This window comes from Labeo rohita, chromosome 16 (genome assembly GCF_022985175.1).
Source record: "Labeo rohita strain BAU-BD-2019 chromosome 16, IGBB_LRoh.1.0, whole genome shotgun sequence".
In the NCBI taxonomy this organism is placed as follows: Eukaryota; Metazoa; Chordata; class Actinopteri; order Cypriniformes; family Cyprinidae; genus Labeo; species Labeo rohita.
Genome location: NC_066884.1, coordinates 24808798 through 24824934, shown reverse-complemented (window position 1 = coordinate 24824934; position 16137 = coordinate 24808798). Strand labels below are relative to the sequence as shown.

The 16137-nt window shown below is 36.0% G+C and overlaps 1 protein-coding gene across 1 annotated transcript in view; it reads left to right on the top strand.

Annotated features, from left to right (window-relative positions):
* Positions 1 to 3919, top strand: part of ankib1b (ankyrin repeat and IBR domain containing 1b) — a 37194-nt gene extending 33275 nt beyond the window's left edge. Inside the window, exon 20 of the mRNA XM_051131110.1 lies at positions 28 to 3919. Within this exon, the coding sequence (XP_050987067.1) occupies positions 28 to 807 (780 nt within the window). The 3' untranslated portion in view covers positions 808 to 3919. The remainder of the gene's footprint in view (positions 1 to 27) is intronic.
* The last annotated feature ends 12218 nt before the right edge of the window (positions 3920 to 16137 follow it).

Sequence of the window (16137 nt, the reverse complement as noted above, 5' to 3'; positions counted from 1 at the left end):
AGTAACATCTGATCTTTTATCTTTCAGCCTCACAGTTCTCTAGACGAGGATGATCCGAATATCCTGTTGGCCATCCAGCTTTCTCTGCAGGAGTCTGGGCTGACTGCAGGCGGTGCTGGCATTGATGCTCAGGAGATCCTCGCAAACGAAGCCTCTCTGGGGGCCATTGGAACATCCCTGCCCACACGGCTGGATCCGGTGCTGTGCGGGATAGACGTGCCCCGTGCTGCCCTGAGCAGCTCCGAGCTGTTAGAGGTGGGTGACAGCCTAAAGAAGCTCGGTAATATCAGCGGCCAGAATGTCCCTCTGCGTTATGACAATCTCAACAATCCTTCCTGTGAATCCACTGAGGACCCCTTCCAAGCTCCTCCGGGGCATATGGAAACCTCCGATTTCAATTCAGACAACGCCAACCTTCTAGGCAACATCATGGCTTGGTTTCACGACATGAATCCACAGAATATCAGTTTGGTTCCTTCGGCTGGTGAATTCGCCGCTCAGTCGGCGAGGATGACGTCGGAGCCGGCTGACGGCGCCGTTCCCCAGTGGACAACAGGGGGTGATAGAGAGGCCGAGCACGAGTTTGACTCCGGTATCGTCACGGGAGAGCGTGAGCCCGTCAGACCGACACAGTTAGACCTGGTAGGTCTCGATATGTGTCCGGTACCTCCTGCTTCGTCCGTCGAATTGGGCGAAAGTCCAAGCGGCTTGAACCCGTGTCACTCCAACACCCCGAAATGTGACTCAGACCCCGACCAGCCTAGCAGTAGCTCCTCTGAATGGGAGGGTCAAGTACACCTTGTATGAAAAACTGACTAGCTAAGCCACTTTTTTTGAAGTAGCTGCCGGATCTCGAGGAACAAGATTAATCATGACGAGAAGCTTTGTATTGTCAGATATGTAGAAATCGAAACCGTTTTTGAGTACTTGCCCAGTACTCGTGTGTTTCAGGCCTTTGTGCTTATGAGGCATGTGTTGTTTGCTCACAAAAAAACTTGTTCAGATCCTGGAGTGTTAAACACTTTTTAAGAGTCCAGAAAGTGGGGACAGGAAGTGAGGTAGTCAGAAAAGTCTGCTGTATAGAACAGGTATTCGGTGTGAGTTTGCCTGATTTAAAAGGATGTAAAAGATACTGTAGGTGCCAAAAAAACACTGGCTAGCACACGCCGAGCGGATGGTGTGCTGATTGTGCCTGCTGCTGAGGGCCTAGCCGCCCTGTTGAGTACACTATCCTTCCTTTAAACTAGACGTGTAGTATTAGAGAAGTACACAACAGCGTCACGCTCAGATGAGCAGGGCTGATAATCACAGAAACTAAAAGAACAGTAATTCTAGTTGCAGTCGACTTTTCTTTTTCTGGTCAAACGTAATCACTGTAATCCGTCATTTCGGTTAATTAGAACGGAAAGTACCGGCGGGGTTAAACTCGGTTCAGAAGCGCCGCGCCGGATCTGGAAAACGTTTTGTCTTTGCAACTTATCACAGTGCCTTTTCTGTGAAACTTCTCTTTATTTATAGCCGCTCTCTTGCGCTCGGAGCCCAGAGTGTGGGAAGTTCCAATATACATCGTACTTGTATTTTCAGGTGGCGATTAAGCAAACTGAGCTCAATGTTTTTTAAAAAGACATTTTTATACATGTTCGGTTGTCCTTTAGCATGCCTCTGGCCCCTTCTCCCCAGATTGTTTTTAAAGCAATTATTTAAAAAAAGAATGAAATAATGAACTCAGACACATTTATGGATTAAATACGTCTATATTTAATCAGATACTGTTCATTCTGTTTTAAAGGATTAATTCACTTCCCAAATAAAAATTATTTACTCACGCACATGTCATCCAAGATGTTCATGTCTTTCTTTCATCAGTCAAAAAGAAATTAAAGTTTAGGAGGAAAACATTCCAGGATTTTTCTTCATATAGTGGACTTCAATTGGAGCCAACAGTTTCAATGCAGTTTCATCAGTTTTGTCTAGCAAAATGATCAATTGTTTTCTAAAAAAATAAAAATGTATATACTTTTTAACCACAAATGTTCTGTTATGCACGTCTACGACTTCATGCATAACATAGTCATGTTGGAAAGGTTCTTCATCAGTGTACACCGATTCGAAGAAAAACTTCACCTCATTTTCTCCTCCAACTTTTTGTAAAAGGCATTTGACTTTCTTTGCATGTTAGCTTTGTAAACAGTGGGTCAGTACTTCCGCCTATGAGACGCGTGACCTTTCTAGCACAATTACGTAATGCATCAAGTCAAGCTAGTGTGAGACAAGCATTTGTGGTTTAAAAGTATATACATTTTAATATCTTTTTAGAAAATGACCAATTGTTTCACTACGTAAGACCCTTATTCTTCGGCTGGGATCGTGTGGAGTCTTTTGAAGCTTCTGTGAAACTGCAATTTGGACCTTCAACCAGTTGGTTCCCATTGAAGTCCACTGTATGGAGAAAAAACCTTGAATGTTTTCCTCAAAACCCTTAATTTCTTTTCGACTTAAGAAAGACATGAACATCTAAGGTGACATGGGAGTGAGTAAATTATCAGAACATTTTTATTCTGAAACTGAATCCTTTGTGATTTCCACATGGCCACATTTCAAACAGTCTAACTCTCAAATTTAAATGTCAGATAAAAATAGAAATGAATGAATGAACTTTTCGAAACCACTTTTCTCCTCTCTGAGGTCTCATCTATAAATCTTTCGGTCGAGGCAAAGGCATTTTCAGTGTGATGGCCAGAAGCTGTTTTAGCTTCAGATTTACATTTCTACATATGGTGGAACTCACCCACAATTAAGATTTTTTTACGATTAATTTAACTGTGGTATTTCTCGACAGTAAATTATGGAAATGAATTTTCTATTTATTTAAAATTGAATGTCCTTAAAAATTAATGAAGATGAAGGTAAAGTTGGTGATGACGAAAAAAAAAAGATTAATAAACGCCAATATATATATTTTTTATGTATATATATCAAACTGTAATAACACAGTGCCACTTTTCAATATTTGCTTATTACTTAAAACGTGTCTGCTGAAATAATTGTTTAAAGCCATTTAAAACAAATTAACAGTGTTTTGCATCAATTTTCATTGTGAACACCTGCCCAACTTTTCTGATAAAACCGCTAAATCGCAGCAGCACTAAGTTTTAAGCAAAATTTGCACAAAATTAGCTCACATTTCAGCTATGGAATAACCCATTTTAGCTTGAAGGTTTGCCGTTGTATTGGGTTTGACTGAGCAGGTGCCTGATGGTTTACTGTGGGCTTGATGTCATGTTGAATCAGACTTTATGTCCTAATGCAGTATTGCACTGCGTGAACTTTTCGAAGTGAAAATTAAGGCAAACCTGTCCGTTAAGTGGTTTTTTGGAATCATTCCATTCGTCAAAGTTTGGGGGAGTGCACACATGAATTTTTCTGTATGTACAGCTTATGTGTGATCGGAATGGGTTAAGCTCACTAAATCGCAGTATTTCTTCGGACTAATAATGTATGTCGCCAAAGGTGGAGGTGGAGCTAATGTCTGTTCAAATGAAGCATATGATAGATCTGTCCAAACATGACAAAAAAAAAAAGTGAATGACAAAAGTTGTCCTGTATGTGACAGTATGCTGTGCATTAAGTAATTATAATAAAAATAGATCATGTTTTCTTGACAAAAGACCGTTCGAGTGTCGAGGCTATTGTTTGGGGAATTGGGTGGTTATTGTTTGTTTTGGGGGGGGGGGAAAGCACATTTTGTAATCCATTACAGATTTTATATTGTTAAGCACCTAATCCTTGAAATGGTATTTGCACTTTCATAATCTTTACTTGATACATTCCCGGTTTATATGGAAAATACAAATGTGTGATGTTTGGCCTATGAATTGGACCGTTTTGAGTGTGAATCTCAATAAAGTTGCTAAGACAAGTTCAGTTGTAAAAGTGGTAGTATTCTTTGAACATAACATACAGTAAAAGCCCAGTATATATAGAATAGTGTTTAATAAAAACATTTAAAGGCAAGGTGAGGCTACAAATCAGATTTATTGTAGTGTTATCTTGTCTTGAGCATTAGCCCATCTAGTGGGTACAAAAGGAATGACACTTTCGGGCAAAAACGTTTAATTCCTGCTTTCTTTGACTGAAACTTCTCATAAAGTGACCCTAGTAAAACAGTAGTTTTATATAAAGGAATGTAATATTATGTTATTTATATAATATGAGGGGTTCTTGTCAGTTTGTGTATTACCTTTATATTAGTATTATGTATAATTATATTATATTATACATGCAGAATGATTGTAGCCAGGGAAAAAAAGCGTGCATAAATTGTTTCTGGTTATAGGACTTTGGGCCAAAAGTTGGGGGAATACCAGGCGGCCACAAGCACAGTGACTTTACAGACTAAAATGTCAGATGGGAGGAAGTTACTAATTTGCAAACTGCTGTTTGAATTTAGAGCAGTTTTATGATGCAGACTGTGTCACGTTGTTATCTGAATCTCACAGGAATTCATTTCCTGTTACTTACTGGCAATATGATGACATTTGGATTTGTAAGCCACATTTAAACATCCATTTAGGGACTTGTTATTTCAGATATTTTAGATAACAATAACAAACCAAACATTGTTTATTAAAAGAAAAATAAAGAAAACGGAAAATAAGCACGCTTTTCAAGCCAAGCGTGTTGGTTTTAAATTATGAAACACTATATGTGATGTGTTGAACTACTGCTAGGAAATCTAAGGAGAAATGAATTCATACTTCCAGTCAACGTTTTTAAACAGTAAGATTTGTAATGTTTTTCTGATCCAAAGTACAGAAAAAAGTACGATTTTGAAATATTTTACTATTTAAAATAACTGTTGAAAACAGCAGAGTAGAATTTTTTTTAGGTTTCTTTAATAAATAGAAAGTTCAGAGGAACAGCGTTAATCTAAAATGGAATTCTTTTCTAACATTATAAATGTCTTTATCATCACTTTTGATCAATTTAAAGCATCCTTTTGAAATAAATCCTTTCTATAATTTCTTTCCCCAAAGAAAAAAAAATACGGAATCCAAGCTGATCTTTAGATCTTTCGTTTCAAAAAATGTACTCAGCTGTCAAAAAATAAAAAAATAAAATAATAATAATAATAAATTCAACATATTAGAATGATTTCTGAAGGATCATGTGACACTGAAGACTGGAGTAATGATGCTGAAAATTTAGCTTTGGTCACAGGAATAAATTACATTTTGAAATATATTAAAATAAAAAGCAGTTATTTTAAATAGCTTTTGCTGTATTTGAATCAAATAAATGCAGGCTTGGTGAGCAGAAGAGACGTCTTTAAAAACTTTTGACTGGTAGTGTACGTCCACTACAACGTTTAAAAATTAATAACATGACTTGACAACACTAATAAAATTGCTCAGAAAAGGTCTAAAATATATATGTGATGCAATAATTTATGACAGTGATATAAGTGTCACTTAAGCCCTATTTGGATGGTAATTATTTTTCATGAGGACGTAAGCTATTTTCAATATTTACAGGAGTTATTTGGTGATTTTATTGCTGTCTGAATCCAGAATGTTGTTGTTTTTCAGTTGTTGTTTTTTTTTTTTGTTTTTTTTACAGTCGCCCACATAAAAAAACAATTACCGTCCGAATAAGGTTTATTTTGTCCAAAACCTTCAACATCAGAAATCACATATGTTCATTACAGTGAAGAAGAATGTGAACATATGCCAAAATAATATTGTTAAAATACAAGTTAAACTTTCTATTGAACTTCCTGTTAAAATTGCGTTCCAGGGGATAAAATACACATTTTTTGTCGGGGGTTCACCTGGTAAATTTGCATTTTAAAGGCTAAATATCATGATATTGGGGTTGATTGAACCCGTGGACATAAAAAACATCTTGCGGCAATGGTGTTAAAGTTGCCCAGTTCCGCGGGAATTATGCTAATAACTGTTAAAGGAGAAGTCCACTTCCAGAACAACAATTTACAAATAATTTACTCACACCCTTGTCATCCAAGATGTTCATGTCTTTCTGTCTTCAGTCGTAAAGAAATTATGGTTTTTGAAGAATGCATTTCAGCATTTTTTTTTTTTTTACCATATAATGGACTTCAATGGTGCCCCAATTTTGAACTTCTCAGTTCAAATGCAGCTACAAAGGGCTCTAAATGATCCCATCTGCAGAAGAAGGGTCTTATTTAGCAAAGCGATCCGTCATTTTTTTCGAAAAATAAAAATTTGTGTACTTTGTAAGCACAAAAGCTCGTGTAACAATAGCTCTGGGATGTGCGTCCACAACTACGTACCATGGAATCACGTCTAAGTTCATCGTCTGTGTACTCCGGCTTAAAAAGGTAGAATATAGCGAAAAACTCCATCTCATTTTCTCCTACAACTTCAGAATCATCTGACATCGTCGTACCATTTTGTTTGTAAACCGCGTTTGACTTTTTACTTCCACTTCCTTGCATGTTCGCTTTGTAAACACTGGGTCTGTAGTTCCACCTACGTCGCACGTGACCTTTCGACGTGTTCCGCAGTACGTAGCGCAGTGGACGTGCATCTCAGAGCTGGTGCTACATAAGCTTTTGTGCTTAAAAAGTATACCAATTTTTATTTTTTGTGGAAAAAAAAAAAAAGGGACTGATCCTTTTGCTAGATAAGACCCTTCTTCCACGGATGAGATCGTTTAGAGCCCTTTGAAGCTGCATTTAAACTACATTTTGCAAGTTCAAAATTGTGGCACCACTGAAGCCCATTATATAGAAAAAAAATTCTGAAATGTTTTCCTCAAAAACCATAATTTCTGAACGCAGAAAGACATGAACACCTTGGATGACAAGGGGGTGAGTAAATTATTGTAAATTTGTAAGTTCTCCTTTAATAACCTTACTCCCTTTACATGCTAGGTTTTATGAATTGTAATATTTAATATTAAATGATAACATTTTATATTTGCTTATGATCTAATCTTGCATTCTAGGAGTTGGTCTTCAAGATCTTCCAAGCGAACTCCTAATATATTCCATTTTTGCAATTCATGCTTAGTAGATGCTTTATTAAAAAATTGACTTTTGAATACATTACAAATTATTCATAAAATTAGATAAAAAGTGTTTTATACTGTAGGTGACAATGGGAAAGTGACACAAACAGCATTGAGACCACTGCAGCAGCAGATGAAAGTACTTTCAAGCACTATAATAGATGTCATGCACCAGAGGTCCAGTAGAGAGTAGTAAGTTCCCGGAGAATGAGGGAAGGTTTCGCTTCCTTTCTTTGAATCACTCTGGCACGAGGGTGTCTGTGTTACTGGCAAGCATTGTTGGCACTCTCTGTCCCAGACTCATGGAAGCAATTCAAAACATCATTTAAGGGGGAGGAGGAGGAGGAGGAGGAACTCAAAGGTTCCTCAAGAGGCCATTAAAACATGTCAGCAGAACATCCTGCGTTAGATTCCCACAGTCAAAACGAATTCAAGGTAAATCATGTAGTTTTGAAAGCCACATGAAATTGCTGCTATTGTATTTCTGTATTTATGGAGATGCATCCCTGATGTTCACATGGGGCTATTTATATCTGCATATGATTACAAGATTGTTTGACAGTAGTTTTTGTTCTGCTCTCTCTGGCGCGTTTGGATGTTTCACTGGCTCAGCTGGAATTGATTCCAAAGGAAGGATTTCGCTCACTTATGAAGTTCTAAAAACAATAATTCTCCCATGAAAATCTCTTTGATTCCAGATCTGGGCTGAACCGTTGTCATACATGCAACACTCATCCATCTAGTTTCTCATCTCATGGCTTGTTTTTGTAAGCATTTATTTGTTTACTTTTTAGTATTTTTCCTTTTATGATTCAAAAACCTCTTTAAACTTAAAAGAGCTGCAGTGAACTGGGAAGCACAGTGATTGCCCTTTACTAAGTGACCCATTAGTAATCGACAATGAAGGTTTCCAGACCGTCTGAATGGTCAGTGTAATATGAGAGATATGTCTGGGTGGTTGACCCCTAGTCCTCCTCATGAAGTTTAAACAGATAGCCCTGACAAGGCACTTCGCTGAAGGATGTTATTGTAAGGATTATTCAAAACCTAAACTGGCTGTGAGACATCATTTGGTAATTACACAACAGAAAAGCAGCCAGATAAATGAATCGAGGATGAATAAGAATGAATACTTGTCTGAGCGAATTAAGTAAGAGGAAAGAGCTATGATTACACATATTGTGTATCGGGATATGTCATTTTTACAGATAATCTGCGTAAAGTTGCTGGGAAATATAAAGTATTCCTTTATATGTTTTCATCTTTGTAACGCAAATTAAGATATTTTTGATGAAATCCGAGAGCTTTCTGACCCTGCTTAGACAGCAACGCAACTACCAAATTCATGGCTCAGAAAGACAGTAAGGACGTCATTAAAAAGTCCATGTCCATGTGGCATCAGTTCAACCCCAATTTTATGAAGCTACAAGAGCGTGCGTTGAAGACTGACTCAGAAGAGAAGAAACTGTTGAATAAAGTTATTTTCTTTGAGCACAAAAAGTATTCTCGTAAAATTCCTGTAAAAAATTCCTGTAAAATTACAGATGAACCACTGAGGTCACAAGAACTATTTTAATGTCTTTACTACCTCTCTGGGGCTTGAATGTGTCAGTTGCGTTGCTATCTACGCAGGGTCAGAAAGCTCTCGGATTCTATCACAAATATCTTAATTTGTGTTTAGAATATGAACGAAGGCCTTACGGCTTTGGAACGTCTTGAGGGTGAGTAATTAATGACAGAATTTTCTTTTAAGGCTGTAACTGGCAAACTACTCTATTTCAGATTTTGTGCATGATCTCTTTCGTGGAGTCTGAGGTTTTAAGGTTTGAAAAGGATTCAAAAATACTATAAAAATGGTCTGTGTTACTAGGCCTTCTGAAGTCATCTGGTAGCAGTGCTGGGTAGATTACTTAAAATTGTAGTCCATTACTGACTCCAAATTACATGACAAAAATTGTACTTAGTAATGTAATCCATTACATTACACATTTTAGGTAATATAATCAGACTACTTTTTGATTACTTTTAGAAAAGCTTGGGTACACTGCATTACATAGAACTAAGGAATAATGTGATTTTGTGCAGTTTAATGCGTTTGAAAGACAAAAGCTTTACGAAAACATAAATAACACATAGATTAAATAAGTGTAAATTCAAATAAAAAATGTTTTTATCAGTAGTGTTGAAATGTTAAACGAAAACACATCCTAAAATTGAAATTAATTTTGTAAATCTAGCGGTCAAATAATGCGTGGCCTCTCAATATTCTGTGCAATTAAAGGGTTAGTTCACCCAAAAATGAAAATTAATTTTTGTCATTATTTACCCTCATGTCGTTCCAAACACGTAATACCTTTGTTCATCTTCGATACACAAATTTAGATATTTTTAATAAAATCCGAAAGCTTTCTGACCCTGCATAGGTGAACTATCCCTTTAAAGCTACATGATTAGTGACTGGTGTTTGTGTCAATGTCCACAAAACTGGAAGACTTTCTGAATGTACATAAGCAGTAGGTTATTTTAGAAAGGAAAATTTAAAAGATGAAAAAGAAGAATAAGAGAGGATCAGTAAATTATGAACAATGTATTGTCTTTGTGTGAATGTGTAATCATGTAATCAGTAAAACAGTAACTGTACTCTGAATATAAGTATTTTGAAAATGTAATATAATTAGACAATGTAATCTAAAAATCTAATCTAATAAATCTTATTTTTTGGGAATCTGATTACATAATCCAGGTTACATGTAATCAGTTACTACCCATTACAGTCTGATCAGCCTGATCTCATGGCAATTCGTACGTACTTCATGAGGTGGCTAATTCGTACGAATTCGTACGACCTCACTTGTACGAGTTCATAAGTTTTGGCTAAATTGTACATATTATACGAGTTCCCAATTCGTACAAATGCCCTACACCTAACCCGAGTGAGGTCGTACAAATCTGTACGAATTAGCCACCTCGTAAAATACATACGAATTCCTGTGAGATAGCGTTGGTCTGATACACACATGTAAGGAACAGACCTAATCAAAGTAATTATTCCCTGAAATCTTTGACATCTGCCCTCCTTGGCACATTCAAGGAACAGTAGCGATGTTTCCATCCAAAGATGCAAATTTAATTTATGCGCAAAACTGGAATATCGCATAAAACATTTGTGCATAAAGCACCGTTTCCATCCAACGAGACAAAGAGAACAAAATCGTCACTTCCTGATAAACTTGCACTAAACATCACTAAGAAAACTAGGAGAAGTCACTTTAAATAATAATTTACTTTAAATAATAATTTTTCACCTCAGGGTGAGCAGTACATGGTAAAAAACAATTTGTTGAGTCAACTTAAAATAATTTGTAACCTGGCTGCCTTAAAATTGTAAGTTCAGTCAACTCAAAAAAAAAAAGTTTATTCAACTTGAAATATTAAATTATACTAAGTGACAACTTAGATATTTGAGTTGAATCAACTTAAAAAATTTTTTAAGTTCTTTAAGGCAGCTGGGTTACTTACCCATCTGTTAAGTATAGCAAACACAAATGTGTAAGTTGTTACTTAGTACAACTAAACATTTCAAGTTGACTAAACTTATTTTAGTTGACTGAACTTAAAATTTTAAGGCAGCAAGGTAACAAATTATTTTAAGCTGACTCAATAAATTGTGTTTTTTTATTTTTTACAGTGTAGGGATGTGACGTTGCGAGGAAATTTTCCCACTGGTTAATCGATGTGTGACAACACCGGTAATACCGGTATCACCGGGGGGATATATTGTGGGGTAGTTTGTTAAAGTTTTCCCTCTTTTCCACGCTTTTCTTCACTTTTAAATGCCTGCGCACATTTTACTTTCAGTTTCGAATTAGCGTCAATTGATTAAATAGACAATAAAACAGGACAAACTTACTTATATTAAACATAAAACGATTGATTTATGAACAAAACGAATAAAACCCAAATAAACAAGAAACTATATGTTCTTCCAATGAGCTTCCAAAATGACCTTTTTGGAAAAGTCACCTGACTTTTTTTAACGTGCATGGAGGGATTTATTCGGTAAACGTATTTCCATCGTAGTTTATGCGCATTTTTTCTTAAAGGATAAAAAGTTTCTCCTACTCACTTGTACGCATAAGTATGCGCATCTTCGCGTTTCCATCCGAGTTTTTTTTTATGCAATATTCCAAAAATGCGCATAAAATTAGGTGCATGGAAACGAATAGTAGAATCATTTTTTTTTTTTTAATGTGAATTTGATTTAGTGTGATTTTCTTTTTTACACTGATTTTGTTCACCAATTCAACTCACTGACTTGATTATTTAGTTGTAGCAGCTTACTGGAGTGAATCGTTTAAATTTCAGTCCATTCTTCACACAAAACCCATTCATTGTTTCTGAACACTTAAAGTACAGTGCAAAAGCCATATAGAGCACTGTTCTGTTGCTTTTGCTTTATTCCTAATTCATTGTACTTATACAGAAAAGGTCTTCAGAATATCTCAATGTGCTCCGAAGAAACTTTGGAACAACATGAGAGAGATTTTGATGAGATGTGTGAAGCATATTTTCAGACGTTATGGATTAGGAACTGAAAAAAGTGTAATGGGTTTTTGTTGTGTTTCCCTTTAGGCAATAGTTTCCATATATTTTTCAAATGGAGCCGTGACTATATACCCCTACCAGCCTCTGGTAAAATTCAATCTCCATAGAGGATAGAAATATCCACAGAGACAGGGTTCAGAATGTCAGTGAAATCAGCCTCAACAGCTGCCTGGGAACAGGTGGTTTACATCGCAGGTATACAGTCTTAATATTTGTTCTTTTTGTGTTGTGAGAAAAAAATGACAAAAAGGACAAATGTAGTTCGAAATATTGCGATAAATTCATTGCACATTTATTTTTAAAAGTCCATTGTTCTTTTTCTCTTCAAAGACAGTACCAACACCGTTAGGGCAAGTGACAACAGTAATTGTTTGTCTAATTAATCCCAGTCCTGAGAACAAGACTTGTGTTGTTATCATAAATAAAATGATTCATGTAATGCATTTGAAAAGGCAGATTTGTTAACGTGACACATAATGAGGCACATAATTCTTGCTCCACTTCTATCGCAATCACAAAGTTGTATGAAATAGAAGCGGTCAGACTGCTGCCATTATTACACCCAGTTGTTGTCTGGAACAGAATGAATGATTTATGAACACTCCCTTGAATGCCATTTAGGTTACTTGACTCTTAAATTTCACGGGGTACCAAAAATAAGTGGCACAGTTGGTGGGAAGAAAAAGCAAAAGTGTTGTAGACACCAACTGAGAAGCCCAGAGGTAATGCCAAGCCCCTGGAGATGTTGTCCTGGATCATGGTTAGTGTTGGATTACTGTTCACAGTGACAACACGATTACCACACAATGAATGTGCCTGGGTAAAGAAACTCAATATCTAATACCTGCCAGGCTTTGTTATATGGAGAAACATGCAGCTAAGAACACACAAAAGACGAGCCAGATCCATCCACTGCAGAAAATAGAACCCAGCTAAATTATATTCCTTATTGTAAAATCTACCTGGTCTTATGATTAAAAACGTACCTGAGAACTTGAGAAATACGTACCAAGAAGGACATATCACTGCAGTTTCAAACAAAAATGAACACTAGAGGTGGTAAAACAGCGATCATTAATCATTTTCGTACGCAGTTATGATTACAGCTCCATATGTTTCACTTTCCAGACTTGACTTAAGATTGCTCAGTAGCTCAGCCGGCATGGAATTGGACCTACGATGCAGAATCCTTGGGCATGGATCCTTTGAAAAGCATGACTCACAATGAAAGAACTGAAAAGATGAGAGATCGGGAAAAAAGCTGAAACGGGATGCTTGTGATTGCATTTTTCCATCACATTCGCTTTTGTTCATACTATCAGGTAGGTTTAGGTGTAATGCAGATGGTACATTATTTTAAAACGTTACGGAGCATTACAGTTACAGGGCCACTTAATGAACATTTCAAGTCAGAAACTTGCGGTATACATTCCATATGTACATTCATCTCTTCTGCACTGTAAAAAACAAAAAACACAATTTGTTGAGTCAGCTTAAAATAATTTGTTACCCTGCTACCTTAAAATTTTAAGATTAGTCAACTAAAATAAGTTTATTCAACTTGAAATGTTAAGTTGTACTAAGTAACAACTTAGATATTTGTGTTTGCTAAACTTAACAGATGGATAAGTAACCCAGCTGCCTTGAAATTTGAAGTTCAACTCAAATATCTAAGTTGTCACTAAGTATAATTTAACATTTCAAGTTGAATAAACTTTTTTTGAGTTGACTGAACTTTTTAAGGCAGACAGGTTACAAATTATTTTAAGTTGACTCAACAAATTGTTTTTTACAGTGTTGGGGGAAAAAAACCCCCGAAAACTCTTTTAGCGCCACATTTCACATTGAATATGTTACGAAATGTACATGGCGGTACATATTTCGCATCTTGTGAAAATGTTCACAAAAGTGCATTTTCGTCATGAGATCAGGTTGCATAAAATTGTGATAAACATGCTTTTCAACAGTAGTGGAACTGTATCTGAATATGTTATGTAATTACACATTCATAAGAATGTTCATAAGAAATAACTCTTTATTTTAAGGAACAATTCTCACTATTAACTAGCATGGGTATTACCAGCATATTGGCTGTTTATTAGTATTTATAAAGCACAAATTCATGCCTTATTTGGTTTGATCATATTTTAGATCCTTAAAGGAGAAGTCCACTTCCAGAACAAAAATTTACATTTAATGTACTCACCCCCTTGTCATCCAAGATGTTCATGTCTTTTTTTTCTTCAGCTGTAAATAATTATGTTTTTTGAGAAAAACATTTCAGGATTTTTCTCCATATAATGGACTGCTATGGTGCCCGATTTTGAATTTCCAAAATGCAGTTTAAATGCGGCTTCAAACAATCCCAAATGCAGTTGTAAACGATCCCAGCCGAGGAAGAAGGGTCTTATCTAGTGAAACGATCGGTTATTTTCATTAAACAAATACAATTTAAATACTTTTTAATGTCAAACGCTCGTCTTTTCTTACTCTCCCTGCACTGTGTATTCTGGCTCAAGACAGTTAGGGTATGTCGAAAAACTCCAAACGTATTTTCTCCCTTAAATTCAAAAATCATTTCAAAATCATCCTACATCACTGCAGAAGTACCGAGCCAGTCTTTGCAAAGTGAACATGCAAAGAAGATCAAACACCCTTAACAAAAAAGATAAAACAGTGATATAGGACGATTTTGAAGTCGAGGGGGAACATGAGATGGGAGTTTTGCGACATACCCTAACTGTCATGAACCGGAAAAAAACAGTTCAGGCAGAGGGAGACAAGACGAGGGTTTGAGATGGAAAACGTATATAAATTGTATTATTTTTATGAAAATAACCGATCGTTATGCTAGATAAGACCCTTCTTTCTCGGCTGGGATCGTTTACAAGTGAATTTGGGATCGTCTGAAGCTGCATTTAAACTGCATTTTGGAAGTTTAAAATCGGGGCACCATATCAGTCCACTATATGGAGAAAAATCCTGAAATGTTTCCCTCAAAAAACGTAATTTCTTTCCGACTGAAAAAAGAAAGACATGAACATCTTGGATGACAAGGGGTGAGTACATTATCTGTCAATTTTTGTTCTGGAAGTGGACTTCTTTAATTCTACCCCATACCTAAACAACAGACTATTGATAAGCTGCAAATTAAGAGTTTATTGAGGCAAAAGTCATAGTTAACAGATAGTTAACAGTGTGAATTGAATCTTAAAATAAAGTATGACCGCAATAAGGAAAAAGAAATATATATATATTTTTTAAAAGACGGGTTAAAAATCATCATTTGCAGTTGTAATTATTGTATTCTATAGTCTTTAGCAATGGGTGTTACCATGATGGTGCTTTGTGTTTGTGTGAATGACACCGTGCATCTTCTATATATATGTTAGTATTTAAAAGCTGCTTGTGATGGGACTTGGTTCATCATGTGACTTTCTCATCACCACCTGCTTTTAGGCCATTTATTTTTTATTTATTTATTTATTTTATTTTTTTTTTTTATTTTAAATATGCTGATTTGGTGCTTAAACATTTTATTATTATTATTATTACTAGTACTACTACTGAAAACAGCTAAAATTGTTGTGTACACCATGACATGGTTTATTTTAAATAACTTTTGTAACATTATAAATGTTTTTTCTGACATTTTTAAAAAATCTATTTAATGCATCCTTGCTCAATAAGTACTAATTTAAAACATTTTATTTTAGGAAGTAAAAGAAGATTTATCATATTTGGCAGTCCTTGGCATCAAAAAGTTTGAAAACCACTGACAGAATTAATAGAGAACACTTCAATATCTGAATGACAGTATATGTGTATAATTAATATATATGCCATATGAGTAATTTTAAGTCTTAGTTGTTTGTAAAGCTTTGACCTTTTGAAGAAACGTCTAATACTGACTGAGAAATGACTGATGTCTGTAGCGTCTATAGCTGAAGGACTATAATGTTTTTCAAAGGGCAATGTGTAATAACTGATTTATGTGTGCTGGACTCCTGTGAAGGTACCAGGAGATCATTCTGTGCAGGGAAAAACTAAATCCTGTATGTAAACTACCTGGGTCATACCTTCTGCTCTCTAACACCAGCCATATGGGGAAATGGCAAGCACATGTGGTTTTGATAGGGACGCAGTGTTAGTCCTGCTCCATGCTTTCCCAGAGCGGTTACCGCAGAGCAGGACTGTTACATGGGCAAAACCAGCCCAATCTCACAGCGACCACATGCAGAGAGGACCGAAAAATCAACACACATGTTTGGAGTAATATGAAGGAGATCTCCATGTATTAAGCTGAGGCCCCATGCTTCTGTGACTCACTGCGATTTCGGTTTCATGGTGGAAGCGCTGTTGATCTGATCATGGGGGTCCATCACTGAAAGCTTGATAATTTGATGGAGGGAAACTAAATTGACAGATGTTTAAAATTTGTTGGAACTACTTAAGGTTTCTGCTTTCCCTTTCAAACTA